This window comes from Xenopus tropicalis, chromosome 1 (genome assembly GCF_000004195.4).
Source record: "Xenopus tropicalis strain Nigerian chromosome 1, UCB_Xtro_10.0, whole genome shotgun sequence".
Lineage (NCBI taxonomy): Eukaryota > Metazoa > Chordata > Amphibia > Anura > Pipidae > Xenopus > Xenopus tropicalis.
Window position 1 is genome coordinate 47,612,227 of NC_030677.2, and position 26,724 is coordinate 47,638,950.

Below are 26,724 nucleotides of genomic sequence, written 5' to 3' on the forward strand. Positions count from 1 at the left end.
CATTTAATAGATTTGTAGAGAAAGGGTTTTTTTTTCCTCTTGATGTTAAACAAAGATTTCTGCTTAGTATCGATATCAAGGAGGCACAAAATGAATGCACAGACAGTGCAAAAATGTTGTATTGTATAGCAAGAAACAATTCTAAAAGGAGCAATAACAAAGTTTTTATCATCAGAATGCCATGTATTGCCCTATCCATATACACATTGGTTTCCCAGCACCTTTTGTATATTCCTGTTATTGTGAATTAGAGTAGTGCATGCACAGTTGCAGGTAAGACAAAGTCTAAATGCTAAATGGCTATACCACTGGGTATTTTTTAAATCAGATGTACAATATGCCCTTTCTTTGTAAGTATGTTCTAGTGAAATCACAAGATCCTAGCATCACTACAACTCAACTCAATATGGGGCTCATTTATCAATGTATGAATTTAGATTGTTTGAAAGTACGATTTGCGAAAATTCATATAGTTAACGGTAATTTCTGATGTGCGGAAATGTTACGGGCGTTATGGTCCGAAAATATTGTGGTAAGATCCGATCCGGCGTGAAAACCTTTCTGACTTTGAATCTTCAGTGCATAATTTTGGAAGCTTCCCATAGGACTCTGCAGCTCCAACTTGGCCCAAAGAAAGTCACAATATCGAAGCTTGAATAAATTACGAAACTTTCGTACTCGTTGTGACAAATACGATTTTGATGGACAAATTGTCGCAGAGTACGAAAAAGTTGCGCAAATTAACGAAATATCGTAGAAAATATACAAAAGTTCTAAACTTTAGAAAAAATATGAATTTTTACTAACCGGACCTGTCGTACTTTAATGAATGTGCCCCAATGTGTGTTCAAACCCCCTATTCCTTGACACAAATTAGAAATCATAATTATCTTAGGGGCCAGTGGCATAAATAGCCACCTCTGCAAAACATTTTTCCCATTCCTTCTCACCCAGTGAAAACCTTGGGTCACCCACACTGCACAAAAAAAGGCCCCACTACAGAGGAAACAGACTAGTGTCTGCGGGGGGGGGGGGGGTCTGCTACTTTTGCAGTTATAGTCAGTAGATATTTAGTAATTTGCTGTAGTAGAAATCATACCTCCTAACTGTCCCGATTTTCACGGACAGTACCGATTTTGACAGCTCAGCCCGCAGTCCCGGATTCTTACTGAAAAGTCCCTCATTTCTCTTTCATCTCCTGTACTGAATGCTAAAAAAGATACAATGTTTCTCAAACTTAATTAAATAGCTTTTGGCAGAGAGCCCAGAAAACTTAACAAGCTACACCTGCACTTAGATTGTAACTAATAAGCTAAACAGGGGGGAACTGAAACTGAGACTTGCAGCTTAAAGGGCAATTTTACCTTTTTGTTAGCAAAACTGTAATAAAACATAAAACAGGACACCAAAACCCGCAGAAATGTGTTCAAACTTTACACATTTTGTAAAATGGGAGTGGTACTTAGGAGGTATGGTCGCAAAAATGAGCATGGTCAAAAAAAATTGTTGTGCTACACGCGGCATTTCTTTTTGTCCTTCTGTATTTTTCAAATGTTGGGAGGTATGTTAAGAAGTAGCTATTGTATTCCATTGGAATGTGCCTCCACTTTTTATTCTCAGTGGCGTAACCACTGGGAAGCAAAGGATAGAAGTGCACCAGGGCCTGCTGGGATATCAGGACACATATCTCCCAAGAAATACAACCAGGCAGGAAAGTGCCAGTCTAAGAGAAATTAGAGGAAAATAGGAAAACCATATTGGCATCATGTTAACATGGGTACAGTGACTTAGATGGTTAGTGACACAAATTTGTGATGGACAACCCCTTTTTTAATGCACTTTCAAAGAATAAATGAATAGTAAAATAAAACAGCAAATGTCCACTGATTAATCAATTTAATGTGTGTTTTGTAGCAATTGTTTACTTTAACAGAGTCATGAAGTTCTCCCACTCTCTTTGTATCAATATTGCTTGATGCCTTTTCTCAGTTGACTAATGTTCTAATAAGAAACAGAAGTACTGGACATGATTGCAGGAAATCATTTATAGGTTTAAGTTGGAAAGTCGTTTTGTTTTTGCAAAATACACACCTGTTTCTTATCCTTGATATTTGTATGGAGTTATTTATAACTTTATCTACATATATGAGCGTGGAAATGTTAGGCATGAGCTTCTGTACTGTTACACATTAGAAGGTGAAAAAATGCTTAAAGCACCTAAAATACATCATTTCAGTTGAAATGGCAAAGTACACTAAAGCCGGTGCTTTGCTACAGCATACAAATATAATTTATTAATCTGACAAAACAGTACAGAAAATTTCATAGCATTATGGCCAAAATTCAGTCCCTCTGGATTTACTTTAGCAAGCCCATTGTTTTCGAAAGGGCATGTTTAAAACACAATAGAATGGTAATAATCATATACACTTGCCATATCATATACTGGGTGCAGTGGCACATTTTAGAACTAGTTCCGTGGAACATCTATTCCTTGTGTCAAAGTTACTCTGCTTTTCTGTATTGCCTTACCTGCCTCTTATGCACTTGTTAAGTTTATAGCCATTTGGAGAAACCTGCTTTACATTTAGATGGTAGAATTGTTAAAGAATTGAGTGTGGCACTATAGAATGTACATGCTGTCATGCAATATTGCTGCTAAATATAGGTCTATTAGATTCAGTGTTCCATAATTATATAAATGTATGAGGTTGCAGTTATGTTTCTGGTGTTATTTTTTGAAAATGGAGTGCATTTATAATACATAATATTTTATTGGTGTATATGTATAAGTATTAAGAAGCTGCAATGATATGAGAAATTAGAATCTGCCTTAACTGACCTTCATATGAAGCACAAGACTTATTCCTGTGAAGTAGCTTGTGATCTTTTTAAATGTAAATGGAAGACGTTGGTTTGGTCCATCCCCTATTCCTCATTCTAACGATGGCTTTAAGTGAGTCTGGCTTACATTCTTTAGGCAATTAGTGACATACAATATTAGTACACACTTCAAGCAGATTATTGACTGTTCTTTCCATGAAACTGAGCTTAGTTAAAATTGCCTGGTGACACATTTAAGGACAAATTTACCTGCATATTTTTAGCCTGTATGTATTGCATCATTTATTACATATTATATTTTTCACGTTTCCACCCATCCACCAACCTACCTCTGGGTGCGGTAATTACAAATTCTGTGTGTGACCATATGCTTTTGTGGGCAGTGTCTAGTCAGGGGTCCCCAATCTTTTTGCCCATGAGCCTCTATCAAATTTAAAAAGAGTTGGGGAGCAACACAAGCATGAAAAAAGCTCCTGGGGGGTACCAAATAAGGGTCGTGGTTGGCTATTTGGTAGACACTATGTAGACTGGCATCCTCCATGAAGCTCTGTTTGTCAGTAAACCTGGTTTTTATGCAACCAAAACTTAACTCCAAGCCAGGAATTTAAGAATAAGCATCTCCTTTAAGGTCACTGGGAGCAACACATTGCTCACTAGCCACTGGTTGGGGACACTGTGTCTCGTGATCAGATGCCTTTACTCTGAAATGAACATATATTAGGGTTGATTCACTAAAGTGCGATAAATTTTATCGCACTTTTTTTGCGTTAAAATAGACGCGAAAATTAGCGCGATTCACTACAGTATTACCGTGTGCGTTGTCGCATATCACATGTGTTTATTTTTGCGCAACCGCATGCGTTAGTTTTAACGTATGCTTTAATTAGCGCGCTGAAAAGAATACTAACGCATGATTCACAAACACTTAGACGCGCTAAATAGCGCATTAGGCTATGCGAAAATTAACACCTACTTGAGGCAGGCGATAATTATAGAAAAGTATAGTTAATGAGCTTTTGGCAATAAAATATGGACTTTGCAGTGCTATTAATTCAAGTATGTGTTGGCCCTAGAGTGATGCAGCCTCCAGTTTGCAGGGAAATGGTCATTTTTAATATAGTAATTTTACGAAAGAATTGGCATGTATGGCTAACATGGCGTGTGTATATTCGCGCGACTATTTATATGCGGCTACAATTGCTGAAATGTTTCGCCAGGCATGGATTTGCGGCGAATTTTTGAACGTGCAGCGAATTTTTTCATGTGTTTCACAAAACAATCCGCCAATGGCAAAACACATGAAAAAAATTGCCGCAGAAAAATTCCCCGCACGTCCAAAAATTCGCCGAAAATCCATGCCTGGCGAAACATTTCATCAATTGTAGCCGCATATAAATAGTCGCGGGCAACAATTTTTTGGCCGCACGACATTGCGAATTTTTCGCTAAAGATAAACGGAACAGATTCGCTCATCACTAGCAGTTACTATTTATAAGCAGCTACTAATTATATGCTACCATTTATATGTGGCAACAATTCATATGCAGCGACTATCTATTTGCAGCGACTATACGCGGGCGTTAATTAGCGCATGTACCATCAAATACCGAACGAAAATAGTCTTTGCAAGTTAAATAACACATGCAATATCGCGCGTAAATTAGCGCAAGTATGCTGATAGTGAATCGTGCGTTAAGTCGCGAAAATTTCAACGCGATAAAATTTTTAACGCATGCTATAAATAGCGCACGTTTTAACGCACTTTAGTGAATCAGCCCTATTATCTGTTGTAATTTCCCAAAAGAGTCAGCGTAGCTCTGTTTACATCTTTAACATATGCCAGATTAAAGCTAATTAGTTGACCCTTAATTTAACTGTGAAGGACAGTTTTGTACTCGAAGCAACTCAGTTAATGTAAAGTGATGGATTTATAGGGATGGCCAGATGTTGGACTAAATCATTTGTAGAATTATAACACTCATTATGCTCAAGCAGACACCCAGGGGCAACTTTGCACATTCCTATATGTGAGAAACTAACATTTCCCATTAATTATTATGAGTACTCATTTTTATTAACGTACAAACAGTGACAAAAGGCACTGAAAAGATTTTGGGGCTCATGTGAAAAATAATACAAATCTAGAAACGCTATTGCTCTCAGGGGACTTATTAAGATATAATTTATTGCAGACCTGTCCTGTGATCTTACAATAGGGCATATTTTTCAAAGGATAGAAGCACAGTTCACCATAGTTCACTAGAGGGGAATCCTACAACTCTCTATTCACTTGCATAGGATCTGTAAAGTTCTCATCTGGTGAGCTGTCCTTTCACCCTTTAATAAATACCCTCCTATATGTCTTTGCACAGTATGTCAGAGTTTGCATATTTTATGACATTTCCAAATGTTGGTTTTTAAAGGGGCTTGAGGAAAGTCCTTTCATTACACTGCTCATTTTCTAGTGAGCAATTTGTAATGTACCGTGTAAGGAGAGGTAGAGAAAATATGAACATGGTGAGAGCTGTTATATAGAGATATTTATTACTACATTAAGTTTGTGAACCTCAAGTGCTGCAGTATGGCTCAGTGATTTGGGCCTCTGTATGTGGTACTCTATATCTGACCGGAATTCATATTCTTGTTTCACCTTAAAGTAGTACTTGTCTGACGTTTGAGTCCCACTTTGTATAGAGCTCCCGTTAGATCATAATAAGGTTATGATTCCGGCCAGGTGGCAACCCTATACCTGACAGATATCTGGCTGAAAAGTGGCCAGATGTTGATCAGGCAAGTTTGATTTTCCTTTCAGATTGGCTCGTTGATGCGGGCCTTGCTCCGGAGGCCTGTATCCCCATTGTTGTGCAGGTGAAGACAGAAAAGTGACCATACATATGTATAGCACCTGGTACAAAATCCATTGATTTAGCCTGTATCTACCCCATCTGACCTGTACCATTATTGTAATATTGTTTATATGCAGTTCCACATGCAGCAAAAAAAGTCCCCAAATTTTAGCAGCCACAGGTATCTGTATAGGTATTTACTTATTGTACACAAACAAACCAGAATGAAATGTGAAATGTGATTGGTTTTGACAACATGCTGGCTGCTCTGTATCAGAGATATAACATTGTTCAAGATGCTTAGGCATTTTCCTTACACATTTAGAGAATGTTTAAATCATATAACTTGATAATTCTTTTAATTAATATCAGTGTTAGAGGCTATTTAACTATTTAAATAAACATTCCTACTGCTACATAGATTTGTTTAGGAGAACAGTGCTCTGTGCTATATGATATCATGCTATGACATAACTATCAATATCTCATCATAATAATTATCATCATTTATTTATATGTAGGGCCAACAGGCTATGCATGTTGTACATTATAAAATTAGTTCCTATAGTGTTTTAATAGTTCTCTTCTGTTGATCATTTATACACATATAAATTATTTTCTGTATGTACAGCTAAGAGACTTGCAATAAGCACCAATGTTTCCTGTGGCTGCATAGGGGTGTCTTTGTCTGCTTCTACTGTAGGGGGACCTGCAGGTGACACACAACATGGAAAAAATAGCATATCACCTATGGATGACCTGGTTTTGGTTTTTTTTCTGTCGCAGGTCACCATGATTTCCACTGGAGGGGCAGGGCCTGAGAAAAATTATTTGCAGAAGGGCAGCAAAGGTGCCAAAATGTTAGCCCCCCCCCCCCCAGTGATTGTTATTACTTACCTGCTCTAGCCAGGGTAAGTGAGCAATTGATCCTCTTTTTTCTTCTTTTTTCTTTCTTTGTGCCAGTTACCCATGCGCAGTAGAGTGAAAAGCCAAACTTAAACAAAATAAGCTGTCTTTTTTACTTTACTGCACATATATGTTGGCCCCAGGATTGCAAAGAAATTAGATGGAAGCAGGGGCTTTGCATACTCGCAGGTACGCCAGGCTGATGCAGCTTTCTGCTAACAGGAGCACCTGCCCAGGGATACCAGTTAAGTCATTACAATCACTGGACGGTGCCCCCGCCCCCAGGGATCATACATTCTCCTTAAATATCCAAGAGCAAAAACGGTTGCTCCTAAAAGCAAAAGGTTCAAATTAGTGATGGAAAGTTGAACCTTGGGCACAAAAATGCCCCTTTGTGGCTATTTTTGTGTTTTACTCCGTGCTTACCCCTTAGTAAATTGTACCTTTCCTTCTGGTGTTTTTGCTACAGAAAAGCTACTATATAAATAAGCTGCTGTGTAGCCATGGGGGCAGCCATTCAAGCTGGAAAAAAGGAGAAAAGGCACAGGTTACATGGCAGATAACTAGTAGATAAGCCCATATAATGGGGGTTTATCTGTTATCTGCTAAGTAACCTGTGCCTTTTCTCCTTTGAATGGCTGCCCCCATGGCTACACAGCAGCTTACCTATAAAACCTATAGTAGTCTTTCTGAGGTAAACACACCAGTTGTAGCAATGCAGGGCAACAGTACATTATATTGTCATTGCTTTAATACACTTTCATTTTTTGGTTTTACTGTTCCTTTAATATCCGTGAGCAAAAAAGGTCGCTCCTAAAAGCAAAAGGTACACATTAGGGATGGAATGGTGCATTTTTCTTTCTTTGTGGATATTTTTTGTTTTACTCCTTGCTGCCCCTTAGTAAATGGGCTCTCTCTTCTTTATAAAAGTCATGCCGGCAATGTCTATATCTGATGTAAGCCTAAAGGCATTCTGGCATTCTGTAATATTCCTTTTGTGTTTATTTTGCAATTACAGTTATTTGTGGTACATTTATTTTCTGGACTTCAATGTTTGTAAGTTTTAATCTTTTGCATATAAATGGAAACCCAGGGGAAGAGTAAATACAACAGCCAGAAATGATTTGCTAGGCATTGGCCCTGATAAGTATTCCACTGCTTCTACTTTTCCTCTAATAGAGATATTATTATTTATTCCCTGAAACCAAGAACCTTTTCATTCCTGGGTCTCTGCATATATGACTAAACTGCTCTCCACTGAGAGGAAACTTTCATTGTAAAACAGTCCTTTACGAATTTCCTGTAGGGGGATGTTGTTCCATGCTGAACTCCTTAGCTATTTGCTTGCAACAGAGAGAACAGAAGGTATGGATGACAAATCTATAGTCATGTTTTGTGTTCCACTTGAGTCTGATGACATTCACTCTGTCTTATAATATGAATGTCTAATAGTTAGAATACCATTCGGCCCCCAGATGTTGGCACTATTAATATGCAGGTTGGGCAAGTTTGGGCCAATCAGTTGCCACCAGAGGCAGATTGCGGGCCTTATTTGCCACCAACCCAGACTCTTCCAGGCCTCTCACCATTGTCCTAGACCCACTTCTGATATTGCAGAACTCGTTCACCCTGCCTTAAGCTGGCCATACACGTGGCGATCTGATGATGTTTGGTCGCACGAAACATCGTCAGATGTGCCACACACCATTCAGGGCTGAATCGGCAGGTAAGGAGGTAGAAACAATAGGATTTCTACCTCCTTCTGCCGATTCAGCTCTGAAGGGAGATTTTGATCAGGCGCCTTCTATGGCGCCCGATCAAAATTTTCCAACTGGCCGATCGGCGAGTCGGCCGATATCAGCAGCTTCCTGCGATATCGGTCGACTCGCCGACATACCATACACGCACCGAATATCGTACGAAACGAGGTTTCGTACGATATTATCGGTGCGTGTATGGCCACCTTTAGGGCATCACTAGTTATCACCATTGGTAATTCGTCATTAATAAGTAATTAATTACATAATTTAAGAATACCTCCCAACATGGTTGATAATGGACATAGCTCAATACTTGTCAGGAACCTTCTGCCAACCAAACTCTTTATGCGTTTATACGTCGTGTTTATAATGAGAATAAATATTATTCTAAATGCAGTTAGCAAAATACCATGTTAATTGTAAACCATGTGCTGGTGAACTGATATAGTTTCGAAAAAAAAGCAATGCTTCTTTTGCTCTGCGAAACAAACATGTGAAGTGGGTGAAACAATACGAGAACAAAATAATCTTTGCAGCTGTGACAAAAATGTGCGGTTTCTGGCAGTGATTTTTGGTAAAAAGGTCACTGTGGCTTGAGACACAGAACAAATATATTCATCCTCTTTATAGCCTAGAACATGTTCCTGCTGATGTTGCTTTCATGTGCACATTGTTTGGAGTTGTTCCTAGGCCTTGTGCACTACAACTCCCAGCATCTACCGAGAGCCTAAGATAGAGTTTGTATTTTCACAACAGCTGTAGACAGCAAAACAGTTGTCATAATCCTAAAGGTGGCCATACAAGGGCAGATAAAAGCTGCTGATGGGCTGAGTGAGCATATCTGCCCATATATGTTGCCCTCTGATAGGCCTACCCACCAAAAATTGGGTGAATGTTGATTCAGCAGAACCGGATCTGTGCCTTGATGCACTCCTCAATTCAACAGCCTGCAATTATGATCCGATCATGTGGCCCTCATGCCATCAACTTTATCGCCTACCTTAAGATGATCATATGGGGGAAAGATCCGCTCATTTGGCAATCGTTTGGCATGTGTCAAACAAATTAGTAATGCTATTTGGTTTCATATTCACATGTCACTTACACCTGGGAGTGTAAGATTGTAAGCTCTATGGGGCAGGGACCTCCATCCTCTTGTGTCTTTGACTTTGTATTTATCTGTATTTATTGTTATACTTTGTATTTATCTATCTTAATAACCCCCTGTTTGTATTAATGTATTCTACTGTACAGCGCTGCGTACATAAGTAGCGTTTTATAAATGCATACACCCTCCTCTTTTTGGACTGATTTGAAAGTAATATCCCCCTTCTGGCTACTGGCTCAGGCGGCCAGCATGTATCTCAGGTGAGTAAACTATTTTGCTTATGCACAAGCCTCCTATGTTGTTAGACTTATACGTTTAGAGGGCTCAGTTACAAGTGCAATTAGAGCACAATGCAGCGGTGCATCTGATGCAATTCTGGCCAATGTGTTAAAACGCAAAAACGTTAAGTGCCATCATCCCAGCTTTCTGCATCAAAATGACTTCTGCTTCCTATCTTTGATCACAAGTACACTACATTTATACAATCTTTCAATTTTCAGAGGTGTATTAGTTATAGTACACAAGTTACACATAGTACAGGATTTATGAATATGTGTAATTTTAATGAATTCATTGATTCTGCAAATTATCTCCTTCCCTCTTTTAGTATTGCCTCCTAGTCTGTGTAGTCTGTTTCATTGGATGCTTTGTGTTCCTTTTATGGAGCCAGGATTTTGTGGAAATGTTTGTTTTGGGAGACAGCTAGTTCAGCAAAAAAGCTTTGTCAGGGAGGTTATTGTTTGGGGTGAAAGCTATTTGGGGCGATGGAAGCTTGGGGGGAGTCAGCTGGAGAGATGAGAGGTGGAGGAGGGAAGGTTCTTTGTAGAAAGCTTTTTTCCTCAGTTACAAGACAGTAGGGATCTGGAGCTCATCTCTTATACATTTCACTGGATCCTGCGCTCTCTTGTCTATTATAAATAATGTACATGCATTTGTTATGGTAACGTGTTATATACCGTGCGTAATATCCTGTGCATTCTTTTGCATCATTTTACAAGCATTTTATTGTTCCTATCATTTATTTAACTGTACTTCGTTGTGCTATTCAGATTGTGCAGTAAATATTTATATATGTCCCTCTACTGATGTAAAGCATGGTCTTTCATTCCTAATGCAACATTGTAACGTGTTACAGCTTTTCTTTTATCTTGTTGGCAGTTTTATTGTAATTAAAATGTTCCAATGTTTAAAATGTTTCAGCTTGATGCTCCAGCATAACATTGGTTAGAATTCAGCGTGCTTGCCCTGACACTACGAGGAATGGCCATGAAATGTATAATCGCCAAGTCTATGGCAATACAGGATGATAAGTTTCCATTCAACAAATATATTTTCCCACTTAAAAAGAGACAAGTTGCTCAGGTTTCATAGTCATTATTATGACACAGAAGGGTGTTTTATTGTTTTATTTCTGTTGTATGTTATTGAAACAGACCCAGTCACAGTAAGGGACTTGCGGCATGTCCCCCCCTCCTTCTTTTATTGTCTCTCATTTAACCCCTTCACAGTTTCCAGTCAGTCTTGCGAAACTGCAACAGTCATTTTATAGCCTTCTGTAAACATACTTTCCATCATTCCCCTTTAATCTGGTATGCAACATACATTCCACATTCAATAACCTCTGAACCAGAAATGTTAAATCAATGGCACTGGCACTTAAATGTTAGGGTTGTAGAAAGTTGTATTTCTACTGTATTATTAAATAATTAGACAACTGAAACATACCTTATAGGGGCTGCAAATTTTTTCTTTCTTTTTTTTGGGGGGGGGAGGTCTGGGTCATGGTCCTTATTTATCTTTTTTTGTTTGATATTTAAATATTGAAAGATATGGATTAACTAACTAGTGATTATGTGTTTGAGGAAGTGGAGCAGTGTTTGGGCCAAAGTTCAGTAAGAAATCTGTTATCACCTTCAGTGTGTAAGGGTAGTGCCTTATGGGGTGAGAAGCTGCTGTTTTATACTTATTCCTGGGCATGTTGCTGGGCACACTTAATGTTTTAATGTTGCCAATGTCTCATGCAGGGTGGCAACATCTTTATCAACTTCTTGATCTCAGATATAAAAACTCCCTCATAGGAAGGGTGTGCGACCTAGTGCCCAAGGGGGCATGATATGACATCAGTGGCATTATAAAGATGTCATTACAGCATATTAATATTGCATTACCACAAATAGTGTCCTTGCCAACTGTACAGTTGCATTATATAAATCTGTGCCATAGCAGGCATTCCTCTCTATTATGGGCATCTGTAGAAACAGTTTCAGGGGAAGGGGGCAAGTAGGTAAAAATATCACTAGTAATATTTCTTACAAATATTTGGTGGCAAAGATATAAAGCTAGAGACTGGGAGCGTTCATACACTTGAAAGAGGGAAGACAGGGACATCTGAATGGCTATGGTGGTAACTAGCCTGATGGGAAAAAGAAATGCTGTGCAGAGGAAATAATATAATAGTGTGTGTATGTGTGTATGTGTGTGTGTGTGTGAGGGAGGGTTATAAGTTACACTGAGCCAATTCAGTTATCTTTATAAACTTTGCAAGCAAATCCATGCCTTGGACACACATAGGGTTGCCACCCTGGTGCTATTTGACCGGCCCGGCCAGTAAATCACCAGCTAGGGCTGGAATTACAAGAAATGTAATTGCTGATAAATACCTAATGGCGGGGAATGTAATGAAAGTAAATTCGCAAATTTAATAGAGCATTTGTGAACGCACAAAGTTTGCGACAGACACTTCAGACATGAAGGAAAGTTTGCAAATTTTAGAGTTTTTGCCAGTGTGCAGTGTATATAATAAAACTTATTAATAAAAAAGTTATGTTTGCCCCAAAAGAGTACACCATCTTAAAACATGCCTTAAAAAGTTCTCCAAAAAGTTTTTTCCATTTACGACTTTTATTATATTGCCCTGTTAGGTTAGTGAAAAATAACTGATCTACTGGTATTCACTCACTTGTGTCTGTACAAACGTTTCATGGCCTCCACCCAGTCACTCTTGTCTCTACGCTGACAGGCACTGTCAGTCTGGGTACCTGCAAAGAAAGCAGATTATAGAGTGAAAACATACACCTGTCAGTGCAGAGACCCGAGGGAGTGGGTGGAGGCCATGAAACATCCACGTGTGGCACCAGCTAAGGGGGAAAAAAACCTGCATTATTTGGATGAGGCATTTATTTGATTCCTCATACAGTAATGGTACTGGGAGCTCCAGCAGTGGCACAGGCATTGTAGGAGGAGGGTGAGTTTTTGCTTTGGTGGCTGTTTATCCAAGTACATCCATTTATCTATTATTCCCCTATCTATAAGCTGCTGACTGGATCCCACCAAGCAATTTCAGCACCTTATTGGCTTACGTATGAGAGCTGCCCTACAGCCTGCCTACTGAATAAATGCCCAAAAAGCACCCAAATATTTAATTGAGAATTTTTAAAATCCCATTGGACAAGGACTACATTTCTGCGTTGATGGCCGACAGGTCTCTGTAGGCCCCAAAGGTGGGTAAATTGAACAGAGATCTCTTGTGTTGACTTAATTTTCAGCTTTTGTCAGACAATGACAGCAAATGTTTCTTTTGCTTTTGATGCTGCACAGAGCTTTGCACTCCTTGGACTTGCATCATTTATTAATGCATTTAGCTTAACTCTTAAACCACTTTTTCAGGGTATCTGGCTTCAATTATCATCTTTAAAATGAAGAAACCTATGTTTTTCCTCTATATACTTCTATAACAAAAAGTCTAAAATATACTGATACTTCCAGCTCCACCATGCAATACAACACAAATTCTTAATGAGCCTCCAGAGCTGAACATTCATCCCTGGCAGAGACACCTTTTGCTACTTCAAAGGCCTAATTTCTAATTCAGATAAAAATCTGACTAGGGAAGAAGTCAGGTCACTCCCATCCAGGAACATTTTTTCAAAGTTTTATCTTTCCATTTTCATATCCTCATGTGCCCATCTCACATGAATCTGGTTTTATTTGAAACTAGTGCCTAGGAAGAAATTTAGCATGCCAGCCCTGCCCTCCTCTCTCCTGTACCTATACTTCAACAGTGGGTAAATTTGCCCATGGAAAGTAACCCATAGCAACCATTCAGTGATAATTTTTTTTCAGCCAACTGCAAGTAGAACAATGAATGTAACAACTTGATTGGTTGCCATGGGTTACTGCCCATGGGAAACCTAACCTTGCCCACTGTTGATAAATGACCCCCATTGTGTCTCTTATCTGTAAGAGCCGCCCCCCCCCATCCCTTCCAGTGATGGCTATATTAAGTTGATGACTATTCCTGGTCATTGTTTACCTGCTCAAGGCTTGTGCAATAAAATATGATACTTCATATTTCAACTGGCCTGGGGGTACCCCTTTGCAGTCTCTCCCTCCACATTGTCCTCCCTTTTTCAGTTTAAGGGGGTTGTTCACCTTTGAGTTAACTTTTAGTATGATGTAGAGAGAGATATTCTGAGACAATTTGCAATTGGTCTTCATTTTTTTTTAAGTTTGTTAGCTCTCTAGTTTATAGTTTCAGTAGCTATATGGTTGCTATGATCCAAATTACCTTAGCAACCAAGGAGTGGTTTGAATGAGAAACTAATATATGAATAGGGGAAGACTTGAACAGAAGAATAAGCTATGCAATATAACAATAGCAATAAAACTGTAGCCTCACAGAGCCATAGTTTTTGGCTGCTGGGGTCAGTGATTCCCATTTGAAATCTGCAAAGAGTTAGAAAAAGAAGGCAAATAATTCAAAAACAATAACAAATAAATAATGAAGGCCAATTGAAAAGTTGATAAGAATCGGCCATTTTATAACATACGAACAGGTGTTCACCTTTTAGTATCTTATAAAATGGCCAATTATACCTTTAAACCTCAGATCCAGCTGCACATCTTATAGATGTAAATACTACCCCAGAAATCTAGCATTTAAAACGTCATAGATTTAAAGCAGCACAATATAAATAGGTATAAATAGAGATGCCAACCCAGAACTGAAAGGATCGCTGTGTAGGTTGACCACAACAACTTTGCACCTTACCCGCCCAGGCATTGCCTTTGTTCTGCCATTACCATTCCTCAGTTCCACCCAAGCCACAGCTTCCAAGGGCATTCCCTGCTCAGACTGCCTAAGATTTCTTGTGCCAGTCTACACATTTCAATGGCAGGAGTAAGAAGGAATTCAGATTCATATTACTGACAGAGAGTGACTGGGGGAGATGACTCCCCAAAATCTATGTGCATTGGCATGTCTGTAAAACATTCATATATATATATATACTTGTATTGAGCTTTAACTGTCAGAGCTTCTTTTATAGCTCCAGATGTATAAATACTTAATGGCTGCAAAGTACTAGTCAAGAGGGCTGACAAACCCACAATTCCTGCCTACTTTGACAATGTTCATTATGAAAAAAAAGAAAGCAACATTACACTACTTTCAATCAAGTAATTAGATTAAAAGAAAATATGCCTTATTTATATTCAAGGTTTACTTTCTGTTTATTCCCCAGTAACCAGACCATAAAGAATTATATACACGAGTGGAGACGGTCATGCTGTTTTCCTTTGATGAGGCATTTATTAGTTAGTATTGGTTCTTTTTGTGTCTAAGGAGAATTATGTGAGGCCAGCATGCTTTGGGACACTGGGGAGAACACTTTAAATGAACAGTGAAGTCTGTCAGTGATCCCAAACAAAGAAAGTACAGCAAGTCGGCTGAACTCCTTTAATGGTTAAGTGCAGTGTCTAGGAGCTTAAAATGCAGAGGGTAATAACCATGAGTGACTGAGAGTAAGAGATCAGCTGTGGATCAATAGGATACCTCCTAAAATTTTAGGTCACTATGATTCTTACAGGCCAGTTGCAGTTAGCTTTCCTAAACTCAGCCCTGCAGAAATCACAATATGAGACAAATTTGGTATCATTGTACCATTTACATATTGCCAGCTGACATTAGTAACAGCAGCACATGTATTTATTGCACATAGTGGTGTTGTTCAGTAGGATTCAGCTCAGATTGTCTTAACATAGGCAATCAACATGGCAGCTCACTTTCATGCCATATGTATAATAAATATGTAGGAAACATATGTTCCCTATGTTCACATTATATTGCCTATTTAACTATATATCAAAAAAATATAACAATACACATTAAACTGATGGAAAATGATGACAATGAAGATATATTTGACTGTGTAAAGGCAGAATTATCATATCAACAACAACATAATCATTAAATTGAGGGGGTTGTGGTTTTTAATGAGCATATACTCTGGTTGTTTAATATGAGGAGAAATATTTTACATTAAAATGAAAATATTTATATTTCATTAGAAGAGAACAGCTTGAAGTCACCAAGCCAAGCACATGGAAATAGCTGAAAGCAGACATGTTTATAATGTCAGACCTTCTGATTTGTTTCCATTAAGGAACACTACAGTCTTATAAATGGTTTTATGATTTGAAGTAGCAGGGCCGGAGAATTCCATAGCTTACAGTCTTCCCAAGGATGGCATTACAGTACATGACAGATATTAGTATTGCATTTCATCACCAATTCAGAGCTTGCACATTTGCCAAAAAAATAAGCATTTTGACCTTTTCATACTCGTTGAGAGGGACATGTGGAGTAAAGCCATGGTAATGGCAACAAACTGGATCAACATCAGGATGTAATTTTTCGCCGCAGATTCATTTTTCAAAATCAACCACTGGCGTTAGGCAGACAGCTCTATTTGCTGAGAAATGACATCTGGAATGCACAAACAACCCTCCTAATTTCATAGTTCGCTAGAATAGCAAGAAAGGTCTCAGCTTTGGCCACTCATCAGCAGAATGCATTTTTTTCTCTTTTTGGCATAGTTTAAATTCTTGCCAATTATACACAGGGCTTTAAATAGCCTTAATGCAGACACATTAAACACATTTAATAGGGAAGCCTGCGCTGTGATCTTTCGTTGAAATCTGGAACATTGTGCAGGGAAATACATGACTTGACAAGGATCTCCAAAAGGCAATGTCATTCTCATAATCATTTCTGTAAATTACTTTAACATGGGAGTGCTGCATAAAAAGGCATGCCAGAAACCAACTACATGCTGAATGCAACAAATGACTGAGAATTTTACAAGTTCACAAGTTGATATGCAAACTCTTTTAATAACTAAGTGGGCAACACTGCCTGCTTAAGGGGGAACTATACCTTATTTGTAAAAATGCATTTATTCTTTGATATATTCTCTTTTATAAACTAATTCAATGGAGGAAACCAGTAAAGTGAGATCTTGTTATAACATATTTTGTTTACATTCACCTCTGTGGGGAATGGCAAAGCTTTGTTTCAGAGCATTTGGGTTAATAAATTCCATATGATAGATCAAATACCTGTAGAATAAATCGGTAGCCATTCAGTAGGGGCCACAGTGTCCAACCATTTTTTATTTATAGTAGTTAAATTCCAGAACACATGCTCTCCCCTTCCCCTCACTGCCAGCTCAGAGCTTTTTATTTTCATCAAAACATTGGTGGTAAAGTGTTCAGAGGTCACACTCCTTTCACTGCCTGATGCCCACACCATACATTTTTCTTCTGGCACATATGGTAAGGGAAGCTTGAAGTTGCCCACTGGGATATAATTAATAGCTTGTGAATAGCTTTTAAATATGCATGCAGTTTTGTGCTAGGTGTTAAGCTTTGCACTTACATTACTAAAATGAGTCCTGTCATTATTGTTTTAGACCAGTGCTGTCCAACTAATTACATGTAGTGGGCCAGTTATATCTTGTACAGCATGTTGGAGAGTCGAATTCAATGAAAATGACCATGTCACATAATATAGTCTGTGGATCACCTGAGCAGGCTGGGGGCCATAAAAATCCTTTGAAGGGCCACATCGGCCCGCTGGCCTCCAGTTGGACAGCCCTGTTTTAGAGCATTATTTATTTTTAGAGCTTTCATCTTGCCTCAGTCACTCCAACCAGTGGACTAGAACAAACAAATTACATTGTAAATTGTCATGAAATGTACCCAGTGTAGGGTTGCATATATTTCATAATTTCAGTATATAATGCAACCTCAGAAACAAGTCTATTCCTACGTGGAATTTTTTTCCTATTCAGAGAGGACTGTTGTGGGTGCTATAAAATACATTTATACAAATGTATTTTATACATTTTATACTGGCTGCTGCCTTTTATGAAATCTACATACTGTAAGAAAGTTGTGACTGTAATGTGTAATAGTGTTGCCTGCAGAGGTCAGGTACCTACAGGTGTGGATAGGAGATCTGCTCTGCGGGTTGGATTGCGGGTATTACATATAGCAAGTTGTACACCTTTACACCTTTTTTGTCCCCTGTTTTTATGCCCCAGTCCACTTCCAGCTCAATGGTTTTCTGCGGGTAGCGGGTTAAAATGCAGGTTGTGGGTCTTGATCACAGTTTTAAAAAATTTGACCCATGCAGGACTCTAGCCTGTTTTTTAGGGATGCACCAAATCAAGGGTTCGGTTCGAGATTCACCCGAGATTTGGCCTTTTTCAGCAGGATTCAGATTTGGGCGAATCCACGCTCCTGGCCAAACCGAATTCTTAAAATCATGTGACTTTTTGTCACATAAACGCAGAAGTTGAAAATTTTCCGCTGCACGCACTCTTCTCTACATATGTAAATTCAGATTCGGAATTCTTTATGAAGGTTTTGAACGAAAACGAAAATAGTGGATTCAGTGCATCCCTAATCCCTTTAATGTATTTTTTTCAATATATGTGTTTCATATCTGCAAAATAATAACGGAATGAGATAGCAACCATATACGTTTATTTTATACTAACCCCCTCAAACCACTAATAATAATAAGTGTTTCCATTTGTTGGGTTGTTTTCAGGGGAGACTAAATTTTGTGGAGTTCTCTTTCCTAAAGCACACACTTTCTCTGGCAGCAACCAGAATGAAGTGCCTGTAATTGAGATTTACTCCCCACATAAACGTAAAATGTATTTGCCATTAACAATGTCATCTTTATTGGTATCGTTATTAAGTAGAGAAGGGGTTGTGAAGGTAAATTGTCTTTATTTTTTGTTTGAAAGGATCAGCCAGGAAGAGAACTGGAAGAGCAGCTGAGGTCAGTGTCCAGTGTGGATGAACTAATGACTCTCCTCTACCCCGAATCCTGGAAAATGTTTAAGTGCCAGCTACGACAAGGAGGCAGCACAGGATATGACACTAGGAGAGAAGACAGTTTTACATTTGCGGCTGCTCATTATAATTACAATGCTGAAATCTGGAAAAGTAAGTTAATGAGAAGTGTGAAAGTGGCACATCCACTCATCATACAGATCAAATTCTATTTAATTAGAAGAAAAAACTCTACCGTCATCAACGGTACATCAGTCTTTTTCAGAAGTGAAGCTCTAGGTGTCGGAAGGCAATGGAAGGCAAAAAGTTCCATTCTACACTGGTCTCTCAGTGTTCTAAGAATTAATTTTTTTTTTTAAATTGAATTTCTTGACAAAAGTTTCTTTTTGTAGACAATATTTTTGAAAGTGTAATTGATTATAAAATACTCTTTTCAATTGGGATTTTGAATATCCAACTTACTACAGTATTTATATTTGGTTTGATATCTGTTTAGGTCATTCTTGCCGTATTCAGGCAAATTAAAAAACTCCTTCTTGCTGTTATCATCGTTATTGTCATCATGCTAATAACAATTTATCCCTCTTTATCCCTATACCTTGGCAGGTATTGAAAATGAGTGGAGAAAAACTCAGTGCATTCCCCGGGAAGTATGTGTGGATGTAGGGAAAGAATTTGGAGCACCAACAAACACCTTCTTTAAACCCCCGTGTGTATCCGTCTACAGATGTGGGGGTTGCTGTAACAGTGAAGGGTTGCACTGTATGAACACCAGCTCAACTTTTGTCAGCAAAACTGTAAGTTTTATAGATATGCATATCTTCTTTATAGGGCATACAACACATTGCAGAATTCATTCTCAATTATTCAGAATTCTTTTTTTTTTTTTTTACAAGGATATGCTTCATTTGGCAGGGATTTGCACCCTACTGAAGATCAAAGAAAAATGAAATGGTCTTTGTAAAATTTTCATCTCCCTTCTCTCTGCTAAATGTCAGGCTATGCTAAGGTCAACTTACCCACTGCAAAGAAATATGTTCTGAATCTTGTTAGGTATATTGAAGTTGGATATTTAATTAACTATTGTATTGGAGTTAGTATTGCCCTAAAATGTATTTGTCAAGTGGTAACAGTAATCAAATATATTAATAAACAAGGCTTAACAATTCTGAAGGGTGTTAGAGCTCAGCACTAAGAAGAATAGCAAAATAGCTTAACATTTTTGCTGTTCCTTTACCTTTAAAATAAAAACAGTCTTCATCTGTTAACTATATTTTAGAACATTCATTAATCCTATATTTTTTGATTCTTAATCAAAGCAATATCTATTTTGACATTTTAGAGTTCAGAGTCATTCTCTGAGCCTTAAACTTACTATACATGGTCTGATTCCCAAGATTTTCAGTATTGTATTCCCCTTATTCCTCAAAGTGGCATAGATCATCATGGCAATACATTTATACAGTGACAGAGCAGTACCATGATGATCTGTTGCACTGTATAGTACCATAGATCATCATGGCAATCAATTTATACAGTGACAGAGCAGTACCATGATGATCTGTGGCACTGTATAGTACCATAGATTGTCAAGGCAATCAATTTATACAGTGCCAGAGGAGTGTTGTAGATTTTCTGTTTCTGGATTTCTGTTATTAATTTTCAGGATAGTGAGTTTCTGGAAACCTGCAGTCATGCTCACAAGAAATTGGCCAGTATGCAGAAGATTAGCTATACCCATGGCTTCACAGTATACTTGTATTTTTAAAAAAAAAATAAAGTCTCTTTCCAATAACTCTAGCTCTATTTATATATCAACAATATATTTCAGCAGTGTTTTATAGAGATAATACATCTTTGCCCCAGTGGAGCTTTCAGTCTAAGGTCCCTATCACACACACATTAAGGGCAAGCCAGTTAACCTGCCTGTTTGTTTTTGGAGTGTGGGAGGCAACCTGAGTACCCATATCAAACCCACACAACCACAGGGAAAAGGTATATTAAAGGAAAACTAAACCTTAGGTCATCCTTAACCCTCCCTCCACCCTCCTCTACTGCCCCCCCTCCAAGCTCCCTTTTCACAGCATCTGTTCTGTGTCCCTGTGTGCCAACTTGTCATAACTCTGCAGAGTTGTGTAGTGGAGTTTAAATGCGCCATCTTTCCTTTAAGTTATAGGGATCTGTTGCAAGTAAGAGAATACAAATTTCTACCTAATTATTGTAATAATCATTTTAGTTGCTTACCTGCTATCCTGGGCTGGCACTCGCTTTCATCAAATAACACACCAGCTCAGTGTGCTGTTAGCTGAGCCCCTCACCACCATCTTTTGTCGGTCTTCCAGGCATCCCCCATTGGGCTTGGGCGAGCACATGCGCAGTACTAACTACTGCACATGCATTCTCCTAGAACTGGCACAGGGGACACCTGGAAGGATGAAAGAAAATGGTGGCGCAACACTCAACAAACAGTACTCCAAACTGGTGCAAAACCAGGGTAGCAGGTAAGTGACTAGAATCATTGGAGGATGCCTAACAACATGCTACTGCCCAGTAATTTTTACTTTAAGAATTATACATCACAAAAAACTCTTTTTATAACAGTGCTGGTGGAAAAACTGCCACCCTAGTAAGGTCTTTTTTCTGCAGTTTTATTTTATGCCTAAAAAGGTTTTAATTTTCAATTAAAGCTGACAGTTTTGATCCTTTGAGTTTTTTGCACTGCATCATCCAAAGAGAGGCCTGAATAGAAAGAAAGTTAGTAAAAAGTAAAATTGTAGCTTCACAGAGCAATAGATTGTTGGTTGATTGGATCACTGACCATCATTTGGAAGCTAAAAAGAGGCAAAGGAAGGCAGTAGACAATTTAAATACTATAAACAATGAAGACCAATTTAAAGAGTTGCTAAGAAAAGCATATCCTAAACCATGCTATTAATTAACCGATTTTCAGAATGTAGAGATGGACCTTGTCTGTTGTTGGTTTATATGCTTTTGCACATTAGGGATGTTATCATGAGGTATCGAAAAAGAGAGAGCATAACATCTGTAACCTCATATAATCTCTCACTTATGAACAACTAAATCATTGGATCCACTAGAAACAATAAACACTGTGTAATAACAACCTTTTATAACTTTCTCAGAGAGTGGTGCTCATCATATACACTTAATGATCAAAAGATTTCTAACATTTTTTTTTAACCTAAGTATTCCCGGCATTCAGCAGTGGGAAAACCCACTGCTGAGTTACTTAATGTCTCTGGAAGCAATGTTGGCAGGTCTATTTGCAGGGAATGTATAATTTTTACGTACAATCAGTGGGTCAGGTGTGACATTACTATTCACAATACTAAACGTTGGCTGGAGTGGTGTATAGGTCATTAACATAAGACCCCGAAACAGTGAAAAGGCTGAGTGATAAATGGCATTTCACAAGTTGGTAGTCCCTACCTACCTTAATGCATAATGCTGAAAGTAAACTTTAGCAGAGGAGAAATAATAGTCTGTGCTGAGTTTGTGCTAAGCTCCCTGGTTCTATTGATAGGCAATCATATGACTACATTGTACGATAACATTCTTGACATTTCCGTCCTTCTGTCTTCATCTTTCTAAAAAGGTAGAGGCTTTTATTGCAGCAAAGGGAGGACCAACATCATATTAACACTGTTGGTTTAGGAATGAGATGGTGAACAGACAGGTATCTGGATAATTTTGTTCATATAGCTCCAACAAGTAGCAAGGCCAGATACCTTGTCTCCTCACATAGCCCCCTTACCTTATTTCTTTAATACCTAGTGACAGATTTAATTACTTGGGTCCCAGATGATACTCAATTCTTTGGTACTCCACCAACCCTACTTCTCTTGCTTGGTTAGATGTTGTGTCCCGTGTACTAGAAGACCACAAAAGGTCACTCACATCATAAAGAACAGTTTATCTTACTGTAAAATTGTCTATACCTGCAGTAGGTGCACATTTGGCTCATACACCACAGACAACTCCTGCTATTTCAAACTACTTGGTGATTGCTGTCTAGTATCTGAATGGTTCATTTACCATACCCACTGTGACATCCCATTGGGTCAGATGCCTGCCATAACAAATGTGCTGTAGACAAAATACACTAGAGCTATCACAGACCTGATATATTATCTGAATGTCTTGCAGCAGTTGCTAGGAAAATGTATCTTAGCGCATTGGCTTTTCCAACTTGCAGTATGTGCTAAGTGTATGATTACACTGTATGAGTTTCCTGCTTGATGTATTTATATATTTATACTAAAATTTTTTGCAGCACAAAATAAAATGCAGTGTTTGGATTAAACTTTTATTGGTGGACTTCATGACAGTAGCAATTTGCATGTGGAGCTGAGAGTGGTGACTAAAGCATTTTGGTATGTTACTCTAAATCCAAACATTTTTAATCAGCGTATACAAACTTCTTTCTAATAACTGGTTTCTCCTTAACATTCCAAAAAAAGTACAAAAAGTCTTTACGCACCCCTGCAAATTTGTTTCTTCCATTTGATTCTTGAGGCTAGTGTTACTTGTATTTTCCAACTGTATTTATCATCTTTCGGCTGAATGGAAGCAAAATTAATAAAAAAACTGCTGGAAGACCTTTTAAAGTAGAGGCTGTTATAGCAGCAAAGGGACGATACCCTTTGTTTGGGATGTTGGACAGGCAGGTGTTAGAATACTTTTGGCCATACAGTGTATGACATGGCAGTGAATCACCCATAACTGCCTTGGACGCTACCCATTAACTTAAATGGAAACCACCTGACAGGCAAATACCCTGTGTGTGACTTTAACCTTAGGCTTTCCCTTACAGCTTTGGTTTAAACATAACTCACCCTTTAAGAAAAGTGATCATTAGTCATACACTGAGACTTTTGAGATTATTGATTTGACTTTGATTCTATTGATTGATTGGATACAAGCCAACATAAAACAAAACTGTTATCATAAATATACTCTTCTCATGAACACACAAAAAGTGGTTGTAATTCTTTAAAATCAGTACAGTTGTAGGATTTATTACTTCCAGAATGCTTGAGACTTGGATGTTTTATGCATAATGCTGGGCAGCATAGAGGTAATTTACCACTGACAAATAAATTGCACAAAATTTTCCAAGCACTTGTGTCTGTGTCTTTGCTGTACACTACAGTTCCTGCTGGAATAAAATTTCCAATGCTGGCAGGCACAAGGTAGCCCTGTCCTTACATCCTGCTATAACAATTAATGTACCCTAGGCCACCTCTTTAGATTTGAGAAACAGAACGTTCATTTGCAGCAGTGTAGGTGGTTACGGTGAGGGCAGTGAGGTTATGAAATGCTACTCCAAGTAATGTTGTGATGGCAGATTCTATTAAAAGTGGCTTGGATGATTTCTTGAACAAGCATAATATCCAAGGCTATCATGAGCTTAAGATCTACAACTCAAGTATGGGTATTGGCATATATATATTTTTTTTATGTGAGTATATAAATAGGTCTGTAAGAGTGTCTGATATATGTGACCTGCTGTTCGTTTGGAGGGCTTGAACTTGATGGACTTTGGTCTTTTTTCAACTCAACTTAACTGTGTAATTATAGGAAGTATTAGGCTCTATAACTTGTGTGACTAAAGTTATGGGACAGGCGAGTGGATGCTTGAGTGCCTCCCCTCCATAAATACAGCACTGCTAAACACAGACAGTAGTGTATTCATTGGAATGGTGCAAGCTCTTGCCCACAGATGCTAATGGTGGCACAGGATGCAAAGTGCAAAAAACTGCTGTCTTTTACCTGTTTTTGCACTTTGTGCCCTGTTGTCAGTAAATGAGACTCATGGCTAAGTATTTAAATATTAAAGGTGACCTGTCACCATAAGAAATCATTAGTTAGGCAAGTTAGGCAAAATAAACTTTACAATAAAATACACTATACAAAAATGTAAATCTTCTTTCCTTTAGTCTCAGAATTCACAATCACAGACTGCAGGCAGGGGCCATTGTGTGAACACTGTTATTAAAAAACTTTGCATGATCCCAAAATCTCGTGTATGTGCTAGAATAGGAAACCTTATACCTGTGCACAGGCTACACAATTAGATGGTTGAAGAGTGACATCTAGTAAGTTCTAAATGGAAAGTGAAAGTAAGTTTGCCCTGCCTGAGGCATAGAGGGTCACAGCCAATACATAATTGACTTTTATATGAGGTATGGATCATTTTTAAATTGGGGGTTTCATGGGTTTCTAGAATAATATATCCCATACCTAAATTGTTTTGTCAGGCAAAGTCATCATAAATCTTGGATTTATTGTGATGAAAGTTTGACTTTAAAATGACAACTGAATGACAGTCAAGGTATTGTGGAGCAGAACCGCTCAAATTTTAGCAAAGTATCCGTAGTAATAAGTTCAATCAACTGGACTTGCTGTATTTTTCTTGAAGATGTTTCGCCAGTCATGCGACTCTCACCGGAGGAATTCTGAATTGAGAAAGCCAGTTAGATTACTGGCGAAATGTCTTCAAGAAAAACACAGCAAGTCCTGTTGGTTTGACTTATTACTATAGATATACCATGAACTTGATGAATGAGAATCTTTACAAACATTAGCTAGGGTATTGTTTTCAGTTTGAGTATGAAATAGCATATTTTTGTATATCTTTACAATCAAATTTGCTTGTTTTGCTTCAGTTAGAAAGTATTAACTCATCCTCCCCCTTCTATGTGCTTAGACTTACGTGAAATTATGTGCTTCTGCTTAGGTTTATTTTTATAAAAGTTGTTTTCCAGACCATGAAATATTTTCCGATGTATAAATTCCAGGCTGTCTTATTCAACATACTGAATCAATCACAGTCACTCAAATGATTTATTCTATCAGTGTTTATCAGTGTTACATTTTTGTATCATGAAGTGATAATTAGCTTTTTACCGAGTGTAATATTTGTATGTGGTTGTGTATATAAATATACATATATATACAATATAAATCGTTAATGTTTTCATGTACTGGGAAAACATTTTTTCCTCACTATTTGAAGTTTTTAAAATACTCGTATTTCCGCATCATGTTTTTTCTTTATGTTTTTTTCTTGAAGCGAATAAAAATGCCAACTCTGTTCTTGATTTTCTTGCCCCCTATTGTGATGTAGATAGTGATGTTCTGAGAGAGTTTAGGTTTTGTTTAGCAACTCTCTAGTTTGGAATTTCAGCAGTTATCACATAATCAAATGTAACTGGGAACTAGAAAGGTGTTTAAATGAATAACTAGAATTTGAATAGGAGAGGGTCTGAACAGAAAGTTAGGTAATAAACAATTAAAAACATTAGCCTCAAAGAGCACCTTTGTTCTGCAAGATCACTAATAGCCACAAAGAGACAAAAGTAGGCAAATAGCTCAAAAACTAAAATAAAAAATGAAAACCAGATTAAAGGTTGCTAATAACAGAAAATTATAAACTTAATATCACAATCTTTTTTATCTTCATAATCAATATCAGTAGCAGATACAGCCAGCACAGGGAATTTGTGCATAAATAGTGTAAAGACCTGATTAACTAAACACTCTGCTACTGACAAAAAGCATGTGGCAATGCCATGAAGGCCCTATGCAAACCTATGAGTAAGAGTGCACCCTAAAATGGAACTTCTTTCCTGCTAGTTAAATCCTTATCTTACCTTTCAGCCATTCCATCTCTACTGAATAATCTCCTCCTGTTATTTTTTCTTTTTCCATGTGCCATGCCCTTCTTTCCCTCTTTCACAGCCCATATACTGTTGTTTATTTTCTAATGTGCTGTATCTTCTTCTTTTAGTTTCTTTTTCCATCTGCCTTCACTTCTCGCATTTACCATCCCCCTATGTGCCTCATGCCATTCTTTCTTGCTGTGGCCACTGCCTAAATGTTTACTGTTAATGCTCTAATGACTTAAATAGTTAACTGACTCCGTATCCTCCACTTTTGGAACATAGATGTCTCTAGTATCAAAAACATGTATCCTTTATTCATATCCATAAGCAACAAATTTGTTGCTATTAGCTAAACGGCTCTAAGCACACACTGCGGTGTTTAAAAGCACGGCTCCTTTATTTCCTACATTATATTTCCCTTTGGG

General features: G+C 38.0%; 1 protein-coding gene across 1 annotated transcript in view; it reads left to right on the forward strand.

Moving 5' to 3' along the window:
• The window catches only part of vegfc (vascular endothelial growth factor C), an 87,403-nt gene that overhangs the window by 42,626 nt on the left and 18,053 nt on the right, over positions 1–26,724 (forward strand). Inside the window, exons 2-3 of the mRNA XM_002933317.5 lie at positions 18,563–18,764; positions 19,218–19,408. Of these exons, the coding sequence (XP_002933363.1) occupies positions 18,563–18,764; positions 19,218–19,408 (393 nt within the window). The remainder of the gene's footprint in view (positions 1–18,562; positions 18,765–19,217; positions 19,409–26,724) is intronic.